General features: G+C 39.9%; 2 protein-coding genes across 3 annotated transcripts in view; both read right to left on the bottom strand.

The window, feature by feature from the left end:
- Positions 1-736: 736 nt before the first annotated feature.
- znf608 (zinc finger protein 608) lies at positions 737-18,335 on the bottom strand. Of its 2 annotated transcripts, none has more exons than XM_084388651.1 (9): positions 17,712-18,335; positions 16,833-16,968; positions 14,540-14,627; positions 9,955-12,229; positions 9,231-9,624; positions 8,184-8,323; positions 6,171-6,318; positions 2,860-2,922; positions 737-1,416 (listed from the first exon to the last, which is right to left on the bottom strand). In XM_084388651.1, exons 1-9 carry the CDS (start codon positions 18,306-18,308, stop codon positions 1,397-1,399), a joined length of 3,861 nt encoding a protein of 1,286 aa, XP_084244777.1. In that variant the 5' UTR covers positions 18,309-18,335; the 3' UTR covers positions 737-1,396. The 2 variants fall into 2 exon arrangements, 1 of the variants encoding a protein (XP_084244777.1); XR_014625377.1 differs by having other exon boundaries at positions 1,401-1,416; positions 6,163-6,318.
- A 1,153-nt stretch (positions 18,336-19,488) lies between these two features.
- LOC311278071 (solute carrier family 12 member 2) overlaps positions 19,489-22,397 on the bottom strand; it is a 28,480-nt gene continuing 25,571 nt past the window's right edge. Inside the window, exons 24-26 of the mRNA XM_084388652.1 lie at positions 22,021-22,156; positions 20,698-20,765; positions 19,489-20,076 (exon numbers count right to left, since the gene is read on the bottom strand). Of these exons, the coding sequence (XP_084244778.1) occupies positions 19,941-20,076; positions 20,698-20,765; positions 22,021-22,156 (340 nt within the window). The 3' untranslated portion in view covers positions 19,489-19,940. The remainder of the gene's footprint in view (positions 20,077-20,697; positions 20,766-22,020; positions 22,157-22,397) is intronic.

Below are 22,397 nucleotides of genomic sequence, written 5' to 3'. Positions count from 1 at the left end.
TATGAAATTATGATTACAGTTCCGACTTTAATGTAATAGGATTTTTACAAAGAAATTTTAATTTATTACGTTTATGAGATGAAGTTGATATATATCTAACTAAATTATGACTTAAAAGTATGATATAAAAAGTATATTAAAAAGTTACCTACTTAAATTTCATAATTATGACATAAATAATCATTAAAATGACAAAAATGCACATACAAGTCGCAATTATAACTCTATAAGGTCATATTCTTAAAAAGTTGAAATTCTGACTTTCAAGATTATGACATAAAAACAACATTATGACAGTTCAAATGATGACAAAAAGTAAAAATGATGAAATATGAATAATTATACAAAAATAACAAAAATTCAGACTTTAATGTCATAATTATGACATAGAAATGTAAAAATATGACATATTAAGTCAAAATGATGACAAAAATGTCAAATATGAAGTCATAATTATGAAATTAAAAAGTCAAAATTCTGAAATAAAATGTTGATTAAAAAGTCAAACATTTTCCCCACAAGTATGAATTGCTCATAATTACGACATATGTCATAATTTCAACTTTTTCATTTCATAATTATCATGACTTCATGTCATAAGTATGACTTTTTATCTCATAATTGTGAGGCGGTGTATTTTTCCATTCTTCACACACACACACACACACACACACACACACGGTATAAACTCCACTTACTTTCGCACTGGAATAATTTCCCACAGAACTAGAAGGATAAAAACAACCTTGACTGTTTATTTGGATCGCCAAACATGTTAAGGCAGAGACAGTATAAAAAGCAACTGCAGTTTTGATGATCCAGCAGACATGAAGAAAAGCTGAGGAACCACTGACGGTCTGTCCAGAAAACCTCTCGTAAACATGATGAGTTATGCATCATCATCATCATCATCATCTTCATCGTCATCTTCATCACCACCATCATCATCACTACTGAAGGAACAACGCGGCCAGACATTGCACTCATCAATACAAAGGTACATAAGCTAGTTATAGTCGCTTCGGTAAACTCTGTACAACTATGTACATCACGATAATACTGTATGGCACTGAGATGAGCAGTCGATGAACATCCACTTTATACGATACAATAGATTAATGGCTGTTAATAACAGTATATTCATGTTAATAAGTCAATGCAGAGCGAGCCACCGTACTTACAGTCACTTATAATCTATTGCAAACCGTCCTTTAGAGGTGAAGAGAGAGCAAATACATTCAACATTATGGTTACACAACGATATAAGTGCATACAAACAGCTAGATGGAGCATTTACAGGCTTTCTCCACTGCAAACTCCTCCATTCCTACATTCATCAGATCATCCGCTTTCCCATAGGAAAAGTCCCAGAGTCCTCGTGTGCGTCGGGAACGTCTCACATCTTTCCCTCGTTTTCTGTGGAGATTAAACTGACGGTCAGAAACACTCGCGGAATCAGATGGAGAGCTCTTTCATCATCAGTTCCGCTGGTCATCGAACGTGTTTGTAAACGTCACTACTTGTTTCAGAGAACGTTCAAAAGTAACGTTTCCATAATCAAATGGAATGTTCCCGTGACACTCGAAGAAAAAATGTTTTTAAAACATTAAAAAAACTGGAAATTAAAACCTTGAAATTATGACAAAAAATCAAAATTCTGAAATTATCGAAATTATGATATAAAAAGTATATTAAAAAGTTAAAATTCTGATATAAAAATCATAAAAATGACATAAAAAGACAAAAATATGACATACACATCGAAATTAAGACATACAAGTCGAAATTATGACTTTAATGTACACATTTGTACATAAAAAATCGAATTTATTACGTTTATGAGATGAAGTTAAATGAAGACTAAATTAGTCGAAATTATGACATAAAAAGTATATTTAAAAAGTAAAAATTCTGACATACTAAGTCGAAATAATGATATAAAGGGTATATTAAAAAGTAAAAATTCTGATTTAAATGTCATAATTATGACATAAAAAATCATAAAAATAACAGTCAGAAATATGCCACACACACAAGTCGCAATTATGACTTAAAAGGTCATATTCTTAAATAAAAAATTGAAATTAAACCTTTAAATGTCAGAATTTTTACATAAAAATTCTAATTTATTACATTTATGGGATGAAGTTAAATGAAGACTAAATTATGACTTAAAAAGTCGAAATTCTGACATAAAAAGTAAATTTTAAAAGTTAAAATTCTGACATACTAAGTCGAAATAATGATATAAACGGTATATTAAAAAGTAAAATTTCTGACTTAAATGTCATAATTATGACATAAAAAATCATAAAAATGATAGAAATGCCACACATACAAGTCACAATTATGACTTAAAAGGTCATATTCTTAAATAAAAAGTTTAAATTCTGACTTTAATGTCATAATTATGACAAAATCAAGATTATGACATAAAAACTAAATTATGACATACTAAGTTGAAATGATAAAAAAAAGTCAAAACTATGAAATATGAAGTCATATTTATGATATTAAAAAGTCAAAATTCGTAAATAAAAATGTGAAATTCTGACTTAAATGTCATAATCGTTTTGAACGTTCAGAAATAACGTTTTCATATCTGTTCTTAGAACACATTTTTGTAAACTGGGTAAACGTTAAACTCAGATTAAATGTTTAATTGCTTCATTTTATGTCATTGCAGCAACAGTCGGTTCCGACTCCATTCATTTTCTCCATATTTAAAAGGTTACAATTCTGACATACTAAGTCATAATTATGACATAAAAAATCATAAAAATGACTCACAAGTCCTAAATCCCTATGGGAGGAATGAATGTAAAGCACTTGTGTGCGGGCACTAATGTGTTTTCTCACCGCTGGAACAGGTTTGTGTTGTCGTCACTTGCTGGTTCGCAACCAGAGCCGCTGAGCTCAAACCTTTAGGACCAGAGATCACAGAACATTACAATCAACTCTTCCCCGGTCTCCGTTCACAGACACAGACACACTTCAAGGGCTCATATTTTCATTGTGTAAGTTTGTCCAATTCGTTTTTGCACCCAGAACCGTTTTCATGAGCATTTCCCAGCCCAGACAGCGACAGTGTCGGCCCAGATCCGGCCCACATCTGGAGCGCGCTGAATCCACATGTGCCGGATCTGGGCCAACACTGTCACTGTCTGGGACTCGCTCTCTTGCTCTTAGAATTAAAAGGGTCATTTTTTCATCATCATGTATGATATTATTAGCCACAATTATTATATATTCTCACGCAAACAGCAGTTGTTTCTATAGATGCTGGACTGAGTTCTGAATGTTAAGGCCCCGATTTTTGATCTTCAAGCAAAACTGAAGAATGAATTTGTGTGACATCATTTCGAACAAAACCAGGGTTCGGTTTCGGAGTTTAAAAACAGCTTTCCAAAGTGAAATTTCTGAAAAAAGTTCCGGCTGGGAAACACCTCTGATCTGCCATTGGCCGGTGGCGATTACATAATAGGTGGGTGTGGCTCTAAGGCTCCGCCCCCTCTTTGGGTGTAAATCATCTCCGGTTCATTTGTGACCCTGGACCACAAAACCAGTCACATGAGTCTTTTTTTTTATCTGAAATAATCTTTCCATTGATGTGTGGTTTGTTAGGATAGGACAATATTTGGCCGAGATACAACTGTTGAACATCTGGAATCTGAGGGTGCAAAAAAATATATTTTTTTAGAAAATCTCCTTTAAAGTTGTTCATTTATGTTGGCGATTGTGCAGCATTCACTCACAGAAATACATGTTTTATATATTTACGGTAGGAAATTTACAAAATATCTTCATGGAACATGATCTTTACTTAATATCCTAATGATTTTTGGCATAAAAGAAAAATCTATAATTTTGACCCATACAATGTATTGCTGGCCCGTGCGACTCGTGACTGGTCACGTGATCCAGGGACACATTTCTTCTTTTCAGTCGGTCGAGGTCAGACGTGAGTAAAAACATGAACACAAGATAAAATGTTAGACGAACTTCCAACTAAAACATTCAGGAAAAAAAAAAATCAGGATGGGTTATTTCTGAACGTTCAAAACAGTTATGACATTTAAGTCAGAATTTCACATTTTTATTTACGAGTTTTGACTTTTTAATTTCATAAATATGACTTCATATTTCATAGTTTTGACTTGTTCAGGATGGGTCAGGGTTGTTCAGGATGGGTCAGGGTTGTTCAGGATGGGTCAGGGTTGTTCAGGATGGGTCAGGGTTGTTCAGGATGGGTCAGGGTTGTTCAGGATGAGTTAGGGTTGTTCAGGATGAGTTAGGGTTGTTCAGGATGGGTCAGGGTTGTTCAGGATGAGTCAGGGTTGTTCAGGATGGGTTAGGGTTGTTCAGGATGGGTCAGGGTTGTTCAGGATGAGTCAGGGTTGTTCAGGATGGGTCAGGGTTGTTCAGGATGGGTTAGGGTTGTTCAGGATGGGTCAGGGTTGTTCAGGATGGGTTAGGGTTGTTCAGGATGGGTCAGGGTTGTTCAGGATGAGTCAGGGTTGTTCAGGATGAGTTAGGGTTGTTCAGGATGGGTTAGGGTTGTTCAGGATGGGTTAGGGTCGTTCAGGATGGGTCAGGGTTGTTCAGGATGAGTTAGGGTCGTTCAGGATGGGTCAGGGTTGTTCAGGATGGGTTAGGGTTGTTCAGGATGGGTCAGGGTCGTTCAGGATGAGTTAGGGTTGTTCAGGATGGGTCAGGGTTGTTCAGGATGAGTTAGGGTTGTTCAGGATGGGTCAGGGTTGTTCAGGATGGGTTAGGGTTGTTCAGGATGAGTTAGGGTTGTTCAGGATGAGTTAGGGTTGGGGTCGTTCAGGATGGGTTAGGGTCGTTCAGGATGGGTCAGGGTTGTTCAGGATGGGTCAGGGTTGTTCAGGATGAGTTAGGGTTGGGGTCGTTCAGGATGGGTTAGGGTTGTTCAGGATGAGTTAGGGTTGTTCAGGATGGGTTAGGGTTGTTCAGGATGAGTTAGGGTTGTTCAGGATGAGTTAGGGTTGTTCAGGATGGGTTAAGGTTGTTCAGGATGGGTCAGGGTTGTTCAGGATGGGTCAGGGTTGTTCAGGATGGGTCAGGGTTGTTCAGGATGAGTTAGGGTTGTTCAGGATGTTCGCTAACAGATTATCACCGCAGATGTATTCCAAACTTCTTTTTAACCCTAAGCGAGTGAAAAGAACTCTGCCGTGAGTATACCGGGGCCTTAACAGTGTGTTTTAATAGTGCAAAGAACTCAAGATCAAGCAACATTTGATTCCTCGTGATATGAGCCCTTTACAAAAAGGCTATAGTGGGTTCAGTAGTAATCGTTTCGTTTCGTTTATATAGCATCTTACAGGCTACCACCGTAGGTCCAAAGTGCTGTGCATTGCAATAAAAAGCAACAGAACAATAAGACAAAACATAAAAACATCCATATACTAATGTACTAAAATGCCAAAGAGTACAGATAAGATTTTAAGCGGTCCTTAAAAACATTAAGAGTCGAGGAAGATCTAACATCCAATGGCAGATTATTCCACAATCTAGACCAGCAACAGAGAAAACAGGATCACCCTTCAGAGACTCGCACGAGGAAAGAAACTTGTTTGATGATCTTAATCTTACGCCTGAACTGTAGGGCTTACACTGCAAAAATGCCTTTCTTACTTAGTATTTTTGTCTTGTTTTCCAGTCCAAATATCTAAAGATTCTTAAATCAAGAAGCATTTATTAGATGAGTAAAATGCCATACGATATTATGCCTTGTTTTCTGGGAAAATAAATCAAAATAAATTGATTTGTTGCTTAAAAACAGCTAAATTATCTGCCAATGGGGTGAGAAAAATAATGTTAATTCAAACAGAAACAAGATTATCTTTCTCACCCCATTGGCAGATCATTTTGCTTGTTTTAAGCAACAACTCACTTAATTTTGATTTATGTTCCCAGAAAACAAGACATAATATCTTATGTCATTTTACTACTTTAGTAAAGACATCTTTATTTAAGAATCTTTAGATATTTGGACTGGAAACAAGACAAAAATACCAAGTAAGAAAAGCATTTTTTGCAGTGTAACAAGCTCAGCTAAGTATTCTGGTGCAGTATTAATAGTGTTATTAATAACTATTAATTAATAAGTATTAATAGTGTAGTTCCGTTGTTTTTGACCTTTTCACCTTGAAAGGGGTCGTACTGGCCGGACACCAGCGTGTAGCTCATGCCCAGGTGAGTGAGGTGATGTGTCTGAAGGTGGCGTCCGTACGGGACCGTCTCTCTCTCCCGCTCAGTGTCTCGTTCCTGCTCCGGAGATCCTCGTTCTCCAGGCTGGAGAGGGAAACACATGGCGGAAACACTGAAATACTGTGAAGACAATGACATTCTTCATTTGTTTTATGTGGTCTGAAGCCATACGCTGTTTAAAATAAAGGATCCAAAAGGGGGTTTTCACAGCGAAGCGATCCCAGACAGCAACATGGTGTCGGCCCAGATGCGGCCCACATCCGGTACGCGCTGATTCCCCATGTACCAAATGTGGGCCGGATCTGGGCCGACACTATGTTGCTGTCTGGGATAGAAGGTCCATTTTTGGTTCCCCAAAGAACCTTACAGTGGGCGCGTTTCCATTACAGATTCGCGCAAAACTTCTGCGATGTTTTTCTAAATGTCGACAAAAAACTATTGCGAAATGACGCCATTTCCATTAACCGATGTAATGCGACTAAAACTTAATTTTTTCCTCTCACGATAAGTAAAATCCTTCCAAAAACCATGGTAACGGACGTTGGTAGGATTATGTACTATATCCCAGCCACTGCACTGGCCATTATTATTAATCGAAGGAGATGTATGAGTGTTTCCAATCATTAATGGTAAGAAACGACTTGTGATAAGTATAATATGAGGAGTTTCTCCCTCAGATCTGCTTCCAGGTCTTGATTGTGGCATTTATTTGAGGTTTAGAATCCATTAATCCTGTAATTATTTTGTCTTATATGAATTTAATAAAGAACTCTGTCTCGTGTTCTGTCCAAACACACCGCGTCGTCTACGTCAGGTGACCTGTAAGAGTTTTTGCAAAATTGACGTGTTTCCATTGGGCGTATTTTCAATTCGCAATTTCAATTTGCGCAATTTGAAGGGTAATGGAAACGCGGCTAGTGATCAGTTCTTAAAATAACTTTTTTTCTTACATTTATTTTCCACTATAAAGAACGTTTTGTGGAATGGATGTTAGAGGTTCTTCACGGAACCGTAAATGCCAATAAAGAACCTTAATTTTTAAGAGTGCACATTTCCGAACAGGACACATATTTACAACGTGAAGCACATGTATCCATATTAATATGTCTGATATATATTAGAATCTTAAAACACAGAGTCCTGCTCTTTAAAGCCAATCAAAGACTGTCTTCAGTGCCCTCGTCAGGTTTGTCGACATTGGGTTGGCGAACATGTCTATGGAGGGCAAAGCTTTGGGTGTTTCCTTGAAGGTCTAGAAACTCAATAGCTTATCGTAACGTAATCCCAGCAAGCAATTGCCATCATTTCACCATCTCGGTTAACTATAAACCCGATATAGCTCGGCTATGAGTAACCCACTTCTGGCCAAAATAACCTTGAATTTGAATGTCGTTTTTGCCAAAATAACTTGCGAGATGTTTGATATTCCATCATGTAAGCAAAGTCAATAGTGATGACAAGGTGTGTGGTTTCATTTCTTTGACGTGTCTAATTGATGACTAGTCTAATCTCGGGCTACGGTTTAGACATCTATATAATTTTCACTGATAGCCCAAATTTTGTCAAACAAATGCCTTGTTTTAGCCTAGACATCATGGCTGTGTTTAGACGGCTATTAGACGTATTTTAAACACAAAATTGCTTGCTGGGAAATGATCAAAACTGAAAAGCTGAAATTGTTTACAGTGTCTTTAATCAATTAATGACTTTTGTGTCCCATAGTGTGCCAACAAATCCCAATTCCCACCAATTTGCCAGCATTTATTTGATGTCCTCTACTGTTCTGGATGTTCATTAAGGAACTATATATACAGGACAACTTCAGCTTCACACAGTTTGTTTAGATCACATGTAGATCCACATTTGACTCTGTGGTGGCCAATAAGCCTTGCCTTACTTATAAATGATCCAACCGTCTTTTACTTGCTGTTTTGTAGTGGGATACATACAACAGGAGATTTGCCATGATAAGGCAGGAGAGGATGCGACAGGAGCTCTAATGCTGTCGAATCTGTCACTGGTTTGCTGCTTTGAGCTGCTTCTGAATCCTCTCTCCCAGCCGTCTTCCCATACAGAGGGTAATGGAAACCTGGAAAGGAAAACACACAGCTTACTCTCAATAAAAACAATCCAAAGCCTCTAAGAAGCTGAGTGAGGGAATACTTCTATGACACTCCAATCCTTTATTTGTAAAGCTTTGTACGGTAACCCCCGTTCTTCCATGCAAACACATGCTTTAACCCCACAGAATTATTGACACTACACTGTGAAAGAAAATTACCGTAAAATTTCCAGTAAAAAAACGGCAGCTGTGGTTCCAGTAAAAAATACGGTAGCAACATTTTAGGTTTTACAACCTTAAATTTACAGTAAAAAGCCGTATTTCATTATCTGATATAATCTTCATTTACCGACTTATTGAAGTATTAATATCTGTTTCGTACCATTGTAATACACTGACATCCACCAATCACAGCGCTGATTAGAGTCACATGATCAATCACAAGCAGCTTTTCCTCAAGATAGTTATTAGTAATATACTGTATAGAAGCTGCACAGTGTCATTCACACACACACACTAAACACCATCATGGTAACACACATGACATTTAAAAAATGCAGTAAACATTAATTTAACATCATTAAATGCAACATAAAACCCTAATGTACATAACTGATTAGAAAAAACTAAGAACAAAAATACATCATTGTGGGAATGTCAGTTTACGATTTTTCTTGTTCATTTACGACTTGTTCATTTTCATTTCCAAAAACTATAAATTTAACTGTATTTTACTGTAAAATTACATTAAATGTACAGTTAGATCTATCGCAGTTATTCACAGTATATAGTACGGAAACTTTCTGTTAACCAATTACCAGTTTTTTTACTGTGGCATTTTTACGGTATTTTACCGTTAAAATCAAGATGATTTTTTACAGTGTACCCTTCCCCCCATGGTCACCATTGTGGTGTCATATTTACAGATGATTACCTGGGTAATTGTGCACCAGAGCTGGAGACATCACCCTGTACGCATTGCTGCTCGCGTCGCACAGGTGTAAATAGGGGTAGGAGTGTTGAAACTGGAGGAAGGATTGCTGGGGTGACGACGCGGGCCCTCTCGCGGTCTGCGAGTCTTCAGACATCTCGTCCACAATCTCGTCCCCATCCGCTCGGGTACTTTCCTCGGAGACCTCGGCAGCCGTCTCACACTTGACGTTCTGGAGTTCGGTCTCCAGCCTGGACTCGGACTCTACAGGCATGTGCCAGTCTTTCCCCTTGTCTGGACTGAGAATCATTTCCTCAGAGATCTTGTTGACCTCTTGATTTTGCTGCTTCACATATTTGGACTGATAAGAGTGGCTCCAGGACTGAGACTCTGAAGCCTAAACCCAGAGGAACATCCACCGTCAAACAGTTTCTGCTCTGACAACCAATGAAATTACACACCTTAAAGGGAAGCCCTTTGTTATGAAACAGTAGCCCTGTGTTTAATGCGTTCACTGAAAATTTCAAAAGGATCAATATGATCTCAATCATCAAAAAATCCTGGCAATTCGATCATTTGATGATTAAGGATCATACAGAATTTCCACTCATAACAACATGCGTTGAACGACTGTTATCCCAGCATAACCAAGGACTTTTCTAGAAGTCTGTTAATGTCTTTAAAAGAACATTTCCTCAGTAAATGATAAGTAACATCAGTAACTTACATTTAGAAATGTTACATTTGTGTCCACATTTGATTTTGAGTTTGAGCTCTCCAAACTGAGGTCTTCAGATTCCTTGAGGACCCCTTGTTCTTTAGTCACGGCATGGATATGAGACGGCTTTCCCTGCTGCTGCTGCTGCTGCTGCTGCTGAAATGACAGCTGCTTGTCCAACTCCACATAGATGAAGCCAGGTTTCGCACAGCTAATTTTAACAGAGTTTGCCCCCTTATGAATCGACTGAGGAGAGCTCATAAATTGTTTTTGCTCATCCTTCGTTCGTTCCTTTTGCTCGGATCCTCGCCTAACTTGACCTCTACTCTGCTTGCTATACTGTATTTCCTCACAGCACGCCTCACTGAGCGGCCTGTGGGAGCTGGGCATCATCAGAACCTTCTGGTCCACGGGAACACCCCGGCTGTACTGTCCGTAATACAAGGACTGAGCCAGCGCTGTGTGCGTTTCGTACTGAATCTGCGATTGGGAACTTGAGTGGCTAGACGATTCTGAGCTTTTTACATCCTCACTTGACTCTCTCAAGTCATCCTTCGGTCGACCGTAAGGTGAGGCCACCTTATGGAACGATGTGGAATTGGCTTGCCCAGAGTGCATGTAACCTGGGATACAATGGGATTCATAACCATGGCCATGAGATGTGGACTGGACCTCTTTTCCTGGGGTCACCGTGCCAGCATTGGGAATTTTGGGAATGATGTTGGCGTTCGAATCTTGCGTGGAGTTCCTTCTAGATCTCGAGTTGGATCCGCCGTCCTCGGCTGCGTCGGATATGTCGGAGTATGCAGGACTGTTTGTTTTAGCAGTCACTCCAACTCCATCACCGTTTGTAAGAGGGCCACAGTCCATTCTCGCAGAGCTCCCGATGGAAGGACTCGGTGCGTTGTCTGAGAAGGTGTACACCTTGTCGGCCTCGGCTCTGATACTCGCCATGCGGCTTTCCTGCGTTTCACCTGGACCGTTCACCACATCTTGCTTGCTCAAGTGCTCTTTCAAGAGGCTTACAGGAAAGTCTTTCCCGATGCTCTTGGCATCGTCCGGTTTGGTGTAAATCGGGTCGCTTTTGGGACTCTTGCAATTCCTGTCCTTTAATCGATGCTTTTCCTTTCTCTTACTCTCTTTGCTCAGGACTGCAGTGGTGTTGGCCATGTTAACTTGTGCAATAATGTCCAGCTTTGGCTTAATGGGTTTCAAGGAGAGGTTCTTGGCTTTTGTGAGGGTAACAGTTGGAGAGGCCTGATGAGAAGAAACGTCTGGGATTTTAGTAGAAAATGCAGTGGGGGGAATAGCGGTCAGCTTCGGAGGAGCAGGAGCAGCGTTGATTAGTCTATTGATTCTAGACTTAGCCGAGCATCTCTCAGCGAACCCACTTTCCTTCTTTACTTTGCTACAGATGTCCCTCTTTTCAATAGCACCCTCCGCTTCGAGCTTAGGCATCTCGACAGATGTGCTACGATCCGTCATGAGGCAGTTCTCAAGGACGACAGACATGTTGGAAATGAGTGGGAGGTTGCTCAGATCGTCTATGGATCCATCCTTACTTGTCAAGTTCTGCCGTATTTTTGCATTGGCCATGGGACTGCCTTCATTGTTGAGCAATGCTTTCCTGCTCTTTGGAGAACCGACAGCATTGAGTTTATAAATGCTTCTGGGCTTCTTGGAGACAATGTTCTCAGAAGAATCAAAAGGTACAGAGCTGAGTGCTTCATCAAAATCTGAAAGTCTGTCTTCGCTTTCCACCTCAAACTCTTGCTTGCTGTCATTGTTCAGGTGAGCGTGCGACTGGTGGTAACGCAGCCCGTTGATATGTTTGTACTTCTTGTTGCAGTTCGGATGTGGACAGTCTATTAGCATTGGGGAGGCGCAAACCTGATCAAGAAACACAGGGTCGGATTTACCCTGAGGGGTGGAAGGAGCACTCCTGGATTTGGCTCGTATCCTTTTCCCATTCCCATTCCGAATGTCCTCCGAGACCAAGCTCAAATCTAGATCCGCTGGGGCTTTGCTTTTTCTTTTTCCGCATATAAGTGGATTGGATTTGATGTCCTCCACGTAGTATCCAGGTGTTCTACAGCCACTGAGGTTCAGACTCCCTCGTCTTCCTTTGCTGCCGATTCCCACACCACGCCTCTTGTGAGTTAGTCCTCGTATCTTGGAAAGACTTGGGTCAGCAGTTGGTTGATCTGGCATGCCAAGACGCATCCGTTTACCACGTCCACGTCCACAAGGCATTTCAGAGTCACTCATTGGTGACTCACAAAACCTAGTTAAAAACAACAAGGAGTCATGAGTGTATGTAAATAAACACATTTCAAATGAATGATCTAAACAGGTTTAAACTTAGGCCTAAAAGGGACAGATTTACTAACAGCTTGTGTCACGCAAAAAAAAAACAGAGTATTTAAATAAATCATGCAATTTGATTTTACTGGAACTTTACTGGTATTTGCGCCATTATTTAAAGTGCCCCTGTGGGGAAAATCCAGCTTTTAATGTTGTTTATGTGTCTATGTGGTGTTTTTAATACGCTTTAAGACAAACCATGTGTAAGTTCATAAGTCGACACCATTGCTGAGTATTTCCTACGGTGGCCGAGAGGTGCAAAACAAATCACAATTACAAAAACAAAATAACAATTCAGAAAACAAAATAACAATTCAGAAAACACAACGACAATTTAGAAAACAAAATAACAATTCAGAAAACACAATAACAATTCAGAAAACACAACGACAATTCAGAAAACACAACGACATTTCAGAAAACACAACGACAATTCAGAAAACACAACGACAATTCAGAAAAAACGGAAAAGGTAGGTATATTTTGAGAATGACGTACTTATCGCTGAATGGACAAGATACCTGTCAATCAAGAAATTTGTGATCAACTTTGTTTTGCTATGCGAAAATAGAACACATTAAACTTTACTTTGAAGAAGGACATTCATGTGCCGTGATTGTGGACATGCTGGCAACATACCACATAATATTTACTATATTAATAGTGTGTCATGAGTTTAGTATGCCTGAGCACATGGTTAGCATGAGTGTTTCGCGATTAGCGCGATAGCCCGCTATTCATAACTGGTCATTATGTCGATGTTATTTGAGTGTATGAGAGTACATGATGTTGTTTCAGTCTTATTTTGTTTGTAAAAAGCATGAGATTAGAGTGTTACTACAGCTGCCACACGTCATTTTGGGGCTAGCTAGAGCATGAGAACTGCACACAGAGAGAGTGTTAAATAGCTTGTTGATCATATTTTTCCTTCTAGTGTGATGGAATGTTTAAAGTCACCTATGTGTACAATGGTCATTACTGTAAAAAAAAGTGATATACATGTTGAGAATGTATGTTTTGAGCTTTTGTTATGCATATTCTCTTATGCTTCATTCTGAGTAAATACACCAACAAAGAAGCCATCACTGCAATGCTCTTTTTTATTTAATTTTTCGACATACCACGACATTAAAAGCTGCGCCGACCAGGACAGTTGTTCGGCTACCGGACAATGTGGTTAGTACTTCTGCAGAAGTTGCGTGTTAAACGTGATGACAGATATGCGGCTGCTGCAAGAACTCGACCCACCAGGGACAGAACAAGGACACGTCGTAGATTCGTTAGGCGTACCTATCACTCCATAGGACCGAACTTTGCTCCATGGCACGTTGATGGGTACGATTTGTTTTTACCGGTACTTCAGTATCGCTTGATTCCGGTTCTGGCTTGATTGACAGGTATCTCGTCCATTCAGCGATAAGTACGTCATTCTCAAAATATACCTACCTTTTCCGTTTTTTCTGAATTGTCGTTGTGTTTTCTGAAATGTCGTTGTGTTTTCTGAATTGTCGTTGTGTTTTCTGAAATGTCGTTGTGTTTTCTGAATTGTCGTTGTGTTTTCTGAATTGTTATTGTGTTTTCTGAATTGTTATTTTGTTTTTGTAATTGTGATTTGTTTTGCACCTCCCGGCCACCGTAAATTTCCTCCTTAAAACTGCAATGAACCAAAGACAGTCTCAAACACACGCTTTGAAATCGCTGGTGTTTCTGACGTCACAAACTACCTTGTAACCAATCAGATCAACGTGTTGTGAGTGAGTGAGTGGAGGCGGGGCTCATTTGCATATTCATAGAACCGCACATACTAAATGAGGCAAGGGTGTCGAGTTACATTCAAGATATTTTGAGGCAAGATTTTTTTAAGGAATTTTTTTTTAAATATGTGTCAATTTTGTGATCAAAGATGAGTTTTAAAGGACAAAATGAATGACTACGGGGGGGCTTTTACACTCGAAAAAGCACGTCTTAAGCCATTTTGCGCTCGCCATGCTGCGATAGTTACTTTGTGTTGCTCTCGGTAGATTGTGTTGGTCCTTATGTAAATGAGCTGCTGCATCTGTGTTCTTTAATTTGCACATTGTCCTACAGTACATTGACCTTACAGAACTATCTGCGCTTTTATAGGATTTCGGTCTCACACTAGTTTGCCCTGTTTAGTAAATCTGGCACCTTGGATCTTCAGTACACTGCAAGTCAAGCATTCAAGAAGAAAGAAAGGAAAGTGTATTACCGTGGTGGAGCCCAGTCATGCTTGGTACAGTCCAAGAGAGTTCCCACATAGGTCCTTTTTCTCCATGTGACATTCACAACTAGAACCCCTGGAATCAAAGAGAAACATTCACAGTAATGAGTACCTCTGAAATATTGGGGTAAAAAAAAAAAAACACACTTTTTTTTTATTTTTATATATATATATTAAAAAATCCACAATCACCAAATAAAAGCATTCAGGTTTAGCCCAAAGTGCACTCTTGGAAATAAATGTTCCAAAAGATGCCAAAGAAGAACCATTTTTGGTTCCCCAAAGGACCTTTCAGTTTGCAGTTTAATTTCTCTTAGCATATAGAACATTTTAATAATCTAAAGAACCTTTTGTGCAATGGGAAGATTCCATGGATGTTAAATGTTCTTCACGGAGCCAATAAAGAAGCTTTATTTCTCAGAGTAGGTCTTTTATTGTATTTTCGAATGGATTCATTCAGCGTTTGATCTCGGTGATGGAAGTTAAGATGGTGGTCTGCAATTTTAATTTGCTTACAGTTTTTTACAATCGCTATGACAGATTTTTCAATACATTTAACAAGTTTCCTAAACTCTTAACGCACCAACACACCTAAAACACACAATTGGCAAAACGGTTAATTTCATGCTCAAAATCACACATTGTAAACTAAACTGCAAAACTAATTTTCAAAATACAATAATACACTAACACAGTACACCATGTCTACCAAAACATTAACACATGTTCTCTTCCAACAGGAACATTTAGTCAATCATAGCACAATGTCATAAAAAACACTAACATCAGATGGAATTACAGAAACTGCATTATTTTTATATGTGTCAGGTCTGCCCTTATACAACACAGACATATTATTCTATAGATATATTATACTATATCTATTTTATCTATAGACATTGTATTGATCATAGATTGTGTTTTGCACTGCAGTTTCTTTTGAAGTCTCTCTACATTTTTGTTTTGTTTGTAATGTAAATGCCTTTTTGTTGTTGTTTTTTTTGCAGCAGAAATTCAATACAACAAAATAAATGACCCTTCTTGTAGCTTTATAGAATGTATGGTTTATGAAAAAAGAAGACAGAGACAGAATTACTGCTGTAACGGCTTTATTTGCAACAGGACATTTATAGCTGCCATTTACAGTATTACTGTATGTGAAAATACAAAATATACAAACAGAAAAGGCCATCTTCTAATCTGCCCGGTCTTCTGCATTTGTCCACATGTTCTCATCCACATCACACCTGATATCTTCCCTGGCAAGGCATCTTGGGAAGAATCTTTTACAGTAAAATGCCTTATCCACCCCTGGCAGTGTTCAGCTGTGATGTCTTGTATACAGCATCTTTTGCATACAGGAGGGACATTTGGTCCTGTGGACTATGGTCAAAAACCTTTCATCTCCAGGCTGAGAAAACTCCTCAATGGGGTTGAGGAAAGGGGAGTAAGGGGCAAGGAAAATGGACATCATCCTCTGATGGGCGTCAAACCAGGCTGTGACTGCACGGGAATGGTGGAATGCCACATTGTCCCATATTTGCATAACTTCAATCAGCTGTTTCTCACTAGCAATGGAATAATGTGAAAATACAAAATATACGAACAGAAAAAGCACCAGAAGAATAAAAAAAAAAAAAAAAAAGATCTTCTAATTATTTGCATAATTCAATCAGCTGTTTCTCAGTAAGAATAGAATAAAATACAGGGGATATATTTGTGTTTCAGTTCACAATATAAACAGCGGTTTACCTTGACTTTAGCCTGTAAGGTTAGGTTTAGAACATGGTGTTATCTGTTCTGACATACAGTGTTAAAGCATTGGTAAATTTGGCAGTAAAAATCCATTGTTTTGTTCTTGTTTGAGCTTGTGTGTAAAAGAAGTTCAAGCATTTTAAATGTGTGTTAATTGTATGCATTTTGTGTTAAAGCAACAAGAAATGTGTTAATAGTATAGCTTACGCAGGCGGATGTAGTGCTAACTGTGTTAAGAGTTTTGGAAAATTGTTAAATGTATTGAAAAATCTGTCATAGCAATCGTAAAAAACTGTAATCAATATGCAACCAGTGTCTCCTCTTCCTTCAAATGATTCAGTCTCACAGCTGCTTTGAAAACGCAGTCCTGTGGAGCAAATGACAAACTCGCCCTTACGTATCCAGTTAAACCAATCTGAATGCAGCCCTTCATAATGTGGTGAAGTGGAGAAAGAGAAGCGAGATGATGCATTTCTGTTTTAAATGTGGACTATTGCACAGAATAACATGAACAGAAAGCTCTCACCTTCCTCAGTCTCATGCCACACAATACCCTCCAGATTGACACTCGTTCCGGGTTGACATGGCTCCATGTAGCTGGACTCGAGGGCTTTCTCGGCTTCGTGTGTGTTTGTTCCGACTGACCGTGTCTTAACACTCAACTGGAGAGAGAGAGAGAGAGAGACAGAGAGAGAGAGAGAGAGAGAGAGAGCGCAAACACAGGGCCAGCTGGAGTAAAATGCAGTTTCTTGATGCTCAATTTGATGGGAACTCGCTCTGATAATGTTGATCAAGCATATGAATATCCACTTAATCACTTGATCCTCCTCATGCAAGGAAAACACACAAATGGCGATGACAGCATCATAATGTCAGAATGTCCCTGTGAATGCTGAGCGGTGTCACTGGAATCAATGCAAAATGAGAAAGACATCTAGATAAGTGTACAGGGACAATAGAGCAGAAGGGGGCGGAGCCTCTCGCTGTGTTTTAAACTGTAAATAACACACGAAAAGCATCTAACGAGCCAGTATGTCTTTGTCCAGAACAAACAGGGGGAATTATGTTGCTTAGGTTTCCAATGGCAACAGACATGACGGTTTTCACAAGGGCTGCATGCATAACAAAGGAAATGGCTGACAAACAAAAGAAAACCTGATATTGCAAAGCAAACCAAGCAATGCGACGGAAGGTGTTTAGGATTTTCAGGAGCCTGTAAAGACGTGCATGTCGCTCATAAAGAAGCACCTTTGGTGCATGAGAGGAAGGCTTGATTCTCACGCACACAGACGGTGAATCCGCCATCAGTCTCACGCTCGCTTCAGTATCACGGTTTGACTGTTATTATGCGCGTATCAACTTGTGCACCGATATGAAGGTGTGTGAAGGACAGATGTTTGCTTACCGTGCTCGTGTCGTCAATGTGCTCAACAATAGCCCCGTCCATTCCGCCTCTGCAAACGAGACTCTCGGTTCCGTTCTCGCAAAGCGGGCCGAACTCATCCCCGTGCTTCTCTTTCCGCGTCCTCGCCTGCTCTTTCTCTCTCCTCACTCCTTTGCTTTGGGTTTTGCCTTTCTTTGCGTCTTTGCTGGCTCTTGCGCCCGCGTCGGGGCTGCTGTCCACTGGTGCTGAATTCATCTCCGCGACGCGTCCTTGAGCCTCGCGACGCTTTCCGACGCACACTTTAGGAATTCCGCTCACAATCTCTCTCTCACAATTCCTTCGTTTCAGCTTGAATTTCTTGGGCTCTTTGCAGAGGAACGGGAGCTCGGCGCGCGCAAGGCCCGCGCTCGCGCAATGATATTCGAGCTCTTGATCGCGACCTTCCGTCGTGCTATTAACGCTTAAAACGCGATTCATCTCCAATCTCTGTCGATCCTTCTCCAAATCCGCGTCCAGGTCGATGATCAGATTCCCAACCCCGATCTCCCAGTCATCCCCGCTGTCGTCCTGGTCTCCGTGTGTCCTGATCCTGTGATGAAGGGAGGAACTCACTGACATTCTCCTCCACACGGGATTTCTGACAGAAAACGGTGATGAATCCTAAATCAAGTGATGGGAGGGTATTAATCACACACTGGCGCTAATGGGAACTGAGTGACCGTGGAGCTGCTGAGATGCTCATGACTCTCTCCACATTAAAACTCATTAAAACAGATCTGCAGCATGTGTGATAAATGCTGTTAAACACTCTTGAGTGACGGAATGATTGTGTGTGAATGTGTTTCAGAAACATCTTTGTTTAACCTGTCACACTTATTTCTGTTACTGGAGTTTGATTTATTGAACTACACTGGAAAAAGAGTGTGTGCATTTGCTAGCAAGAATATGTTCAAAGAACGTTTCCCGAACATTACAGTTAAGTTATGAAAACGTTATTTTGTCAGTGTTCTAGTTATTAAAATGTTTTCTTTTTTTTTCTTGTAATGTGAACGTTAGAGAAAACTTTAGGATTTCTTAGAGGATAAATAGCATTTTTTGATCATAAATGTTAGCCAAAGTTATCCAACACTTTCTACAAAACATATATTTAAGTTTATTATACACTCTCACACACACACACTCTCTCTCTCACACACACACACACACACACTATCTAGAAAACATATTTAAGTTTATTATACACACTCTCTCACACACACTCACTCACAGATACTCACACACACACTCTCTCTCACACACACACACACACACACACACTATCAACAAAACATGTATTTAAGTTTTTTACACTCTCTCTCTCACATACACACTTACAGATACTCACACACTCTCTCTCACACACACTCACACTCTCTCTCTCACACACACACTATCTACAAAACATATATTTAAGTTTATTACACTCTCTCTCACATACACACTCACAGATACTCACACACTCTCTCTCACACACACACACACACACACTCTCTCTCTCTCACACACACACACACACACACTCTCTCTCTCTCACACACACACACACACTATCAACAAAACATATATTTTAGTTTATTACACTCTCTCTCTCACATACACTCACATACACTCACAGATACTCACACACTCTCTCTCTCACACACACACTCTCTCTCTCTCACACACACACACTATCAATAAAACATATATTTAAGTTTATTACACTCTCACACACACACACACACACACACACACACAATAATGCACGAAAACACAAATTATACAGTTAAAATCAAGGCCATTTATTTAATGCATTGCATTTTCCAATGTTCCTCCAGTTTAGGACAGTGTTTCGTCATTTGCATTGAAAGCCACGACTCTCTCCATGATTATGAGGATTATTAAGTGTCATTAGTTCTTAGATTCTGCCAAACAGTTTTAGACTGGTGAAGAAACGCTGGAGTACGGTCTCTGTTCAGAGTGAGTCGGACTCTAAATGTTCTGGATCCAGCAAAACCAAGCCTGTGTTAGTGTAGAGATGGACATCACATGCATTTCAAGCATCATTTGATCTGTTTTTTAAGGTAGTGTCATTACATTAAAAATATCTACAAATAAACTTGAACATTTCTGTAACATGATTAGTTCAGCTCAATATATTAAATATAAGATTTAGCGACATTGAACAAATCTGGTCAATATACAGATGATTGTGACGGTGACTCGCTCTCTTCAGGAGTAGAAGGTCAGGACACTCTGATGGTTTCCCCGAACGAGGAGGATCGGCGGGAGATCTTTAGAGAGCGTGTCCAGCCAGGACATGTAGAGCGCGCTGGACACCGTTCCCTTCCTGGCCAGCGGCATAGTTCTGTGATCAGACCAATCAAACCATCAGACAAACACAGAGTCAGGTCACAGGAGACACACGTGTGCTTCATACAGGCACATACTGTACAGTTACTCAGACTCCTTCAACATTTCTTACATTATCAGTTTATTCGCTATAGTTTAGAAAATGGTGATAAAATATGAGCAGAACTCAGTTGATATTTGACTGGTTTTGTCCGTCCTTCTGTTAGACTGTCTCACACATGAATTATGTTGAATATCTGTCAGCTGTTAAATTTAACTACACAATTAGATAATACCAGTTTAGCTCAACCAATCACCAAGCAATGCTTCATTGTGTTCAGTCTGTGTGTAAAAAGAGCATTAGCAATTAAAGAAGAAACACTTCAGCAAAACATGATCAGCTCAAAGTGTCCCAATCATTTTTGGTCCCAAATTTTTACAGGTATGAAGAATATTTGGGTATAATATGTCACAGTTTACTTTATTTTGCTCTCCTCACTTACATAAATGAACTGTAGTGTCCTGATCACACTAGTGAAACAATATAAAAAATGATATCTGGTGTCTGAATAATTGTTGGTTTGACTGTATATTCAAATGAAGTGATTTCTGTGTTGAACAGGTGATCAGTGCTCACATGACGATGAGGTTGGCTGTGCTGGAGTGCTCCTTCAGAAGCTCGTTCAGCCTGATCTGACGATTCGACTACATGAAAGAAGAGAGAACTGATGTCAACATTATCTCAGACATTATTTCTGTAGTCATTTCTTCATATCAGTTTGACATGCGCATTCTTTAGATTTCTACAGAAATATCCTTCAAACATTCTTTGTGGATAGGGATGGGAATCGTAAGGATTTCAGTTTTGAGGACGCAAATGACTTTTGTTTCAACAAGTAAGCCAAGAGACGCTTCACTGCGTGTGGGCGGAGTCTCTCTGCAAGCGCACTGCGCTCGCAACCGAATCAATCAAAAGTCACAGCCAATCAGAAGAGCGTGTGGGCGGAGTCTCTCTGCAAGCGCACTGCACTCGCAACCGAATCAATCAAAAGTCACAGCCAATCAGAAGAGCGTGTGGGCGGAGTCTCTCTGCAAGCGCACTGCACTCGCAACCGAATCAATCAAAAGTCACAGCCAATCAGAAGAGTGTGTGGGCGGAGTCTCTCTGCAAGCGCACTGCACTCGCAACCGAATCAATCAAAAGTCACAGCCAATCAGAAGCGTGTGTGGGCAGAGTCTCTCTGCAAGCTCACTGCACTCGCAACCAAATCATTCAAAAATCAGCCAATCAGAAGAGTGTGTGGGCGGAGTCTCTCTGCAAGCTCACTGCACTCGCAACCAAATCATTCAAAAATCAGCCAATCAGAAGAGTGTGTGGGCGGAGTCTCTCTGCAAGCTCACTGCACTCGCAACCGAATCAATCAAAAGTCACAGCCAATCAGAAGAGTGTGTGGGCGGAGTCTCTCTGCAAGCGCACTGCACTCGCAACCGAATCAATCAGAAGCGTGTGTGGGCGGAGTCTCTCTGCAAGCACACTGCACTCGCAACCAAATCATTCAAAAATCAGCCAATCAGAAGAGTGTGTGGGCGAAGTCTCTCTGCAAGCTCACTGCACTCGCAACAAAATCATTCAAAAATCAGCCAATCAGAAGAGCGTGTGGGCGGAGTCTCCTTACATGTAAAGAAGCTTTAGCTAAAGTCAACGAATAAAACACTGACACAATGATGAACAAGTCACAATAACATTCGCAATAACGTCGTTTTACTGAATAATTAAGTAAACATAATTTCTTGATTTATCTTTGTAAAAAACCTAATTGCTTAACTGGCTACTCTCTGCTGTCTCAGACGACATCACTTCCTGTCGGCCACTGTAACGTCTGTTGGGTGCATTTAACACCCTCACCACTAGATGCCGCTAAAAATCACACACTGCACCTTTAAGTGAAGGCAACCTGACCTTGGCCCTGTAGAGCTCCAGCTCATTATCTGTGATCCTCCAGGGCTCTTCAGTCTTCAGTTTCTCAGCGGCTTCTTGCTCCATGTCATCTTCCCTCAGTCTGTACGGCTCAATCATCTCCTGAAACATCGCCTTACTGAGGACACAATCACACAGTTTCTGAAGAAGATCCCGGTGCAAAACATGCGCATTACCAGTGTTGGGGAAACCCATTACAAGTAACTTGAGTTACGTAATCAGATTACTTTTGAAGGAACTAGTAAAGTAATGCATTACTTTTAAAATTTACAACAAAATATCCCTGTTACTTTTTAAAATAAGGCTTTTCTTAAAAAGTAACGCAATTAGTCACTTTTTAAGGGAGTAACGCAATATTG

Source organism: Rutilus rutilus, assembly GCF_951802725.1.
Source record: "Rutilus rutilus genome assembly, chromosome: 19".
NCBI classification, from domain to species: Eukaryota; Metazoa; Chordata; class Actinopteri; order Cypriniformes; family Leuciscidae; genus Rutilus; species Rutilus rutilus.
Note: the sequence above shows the minus strand (reverse complement) of the source record. Positions and strands in the feature narration are given on the sequence as shown.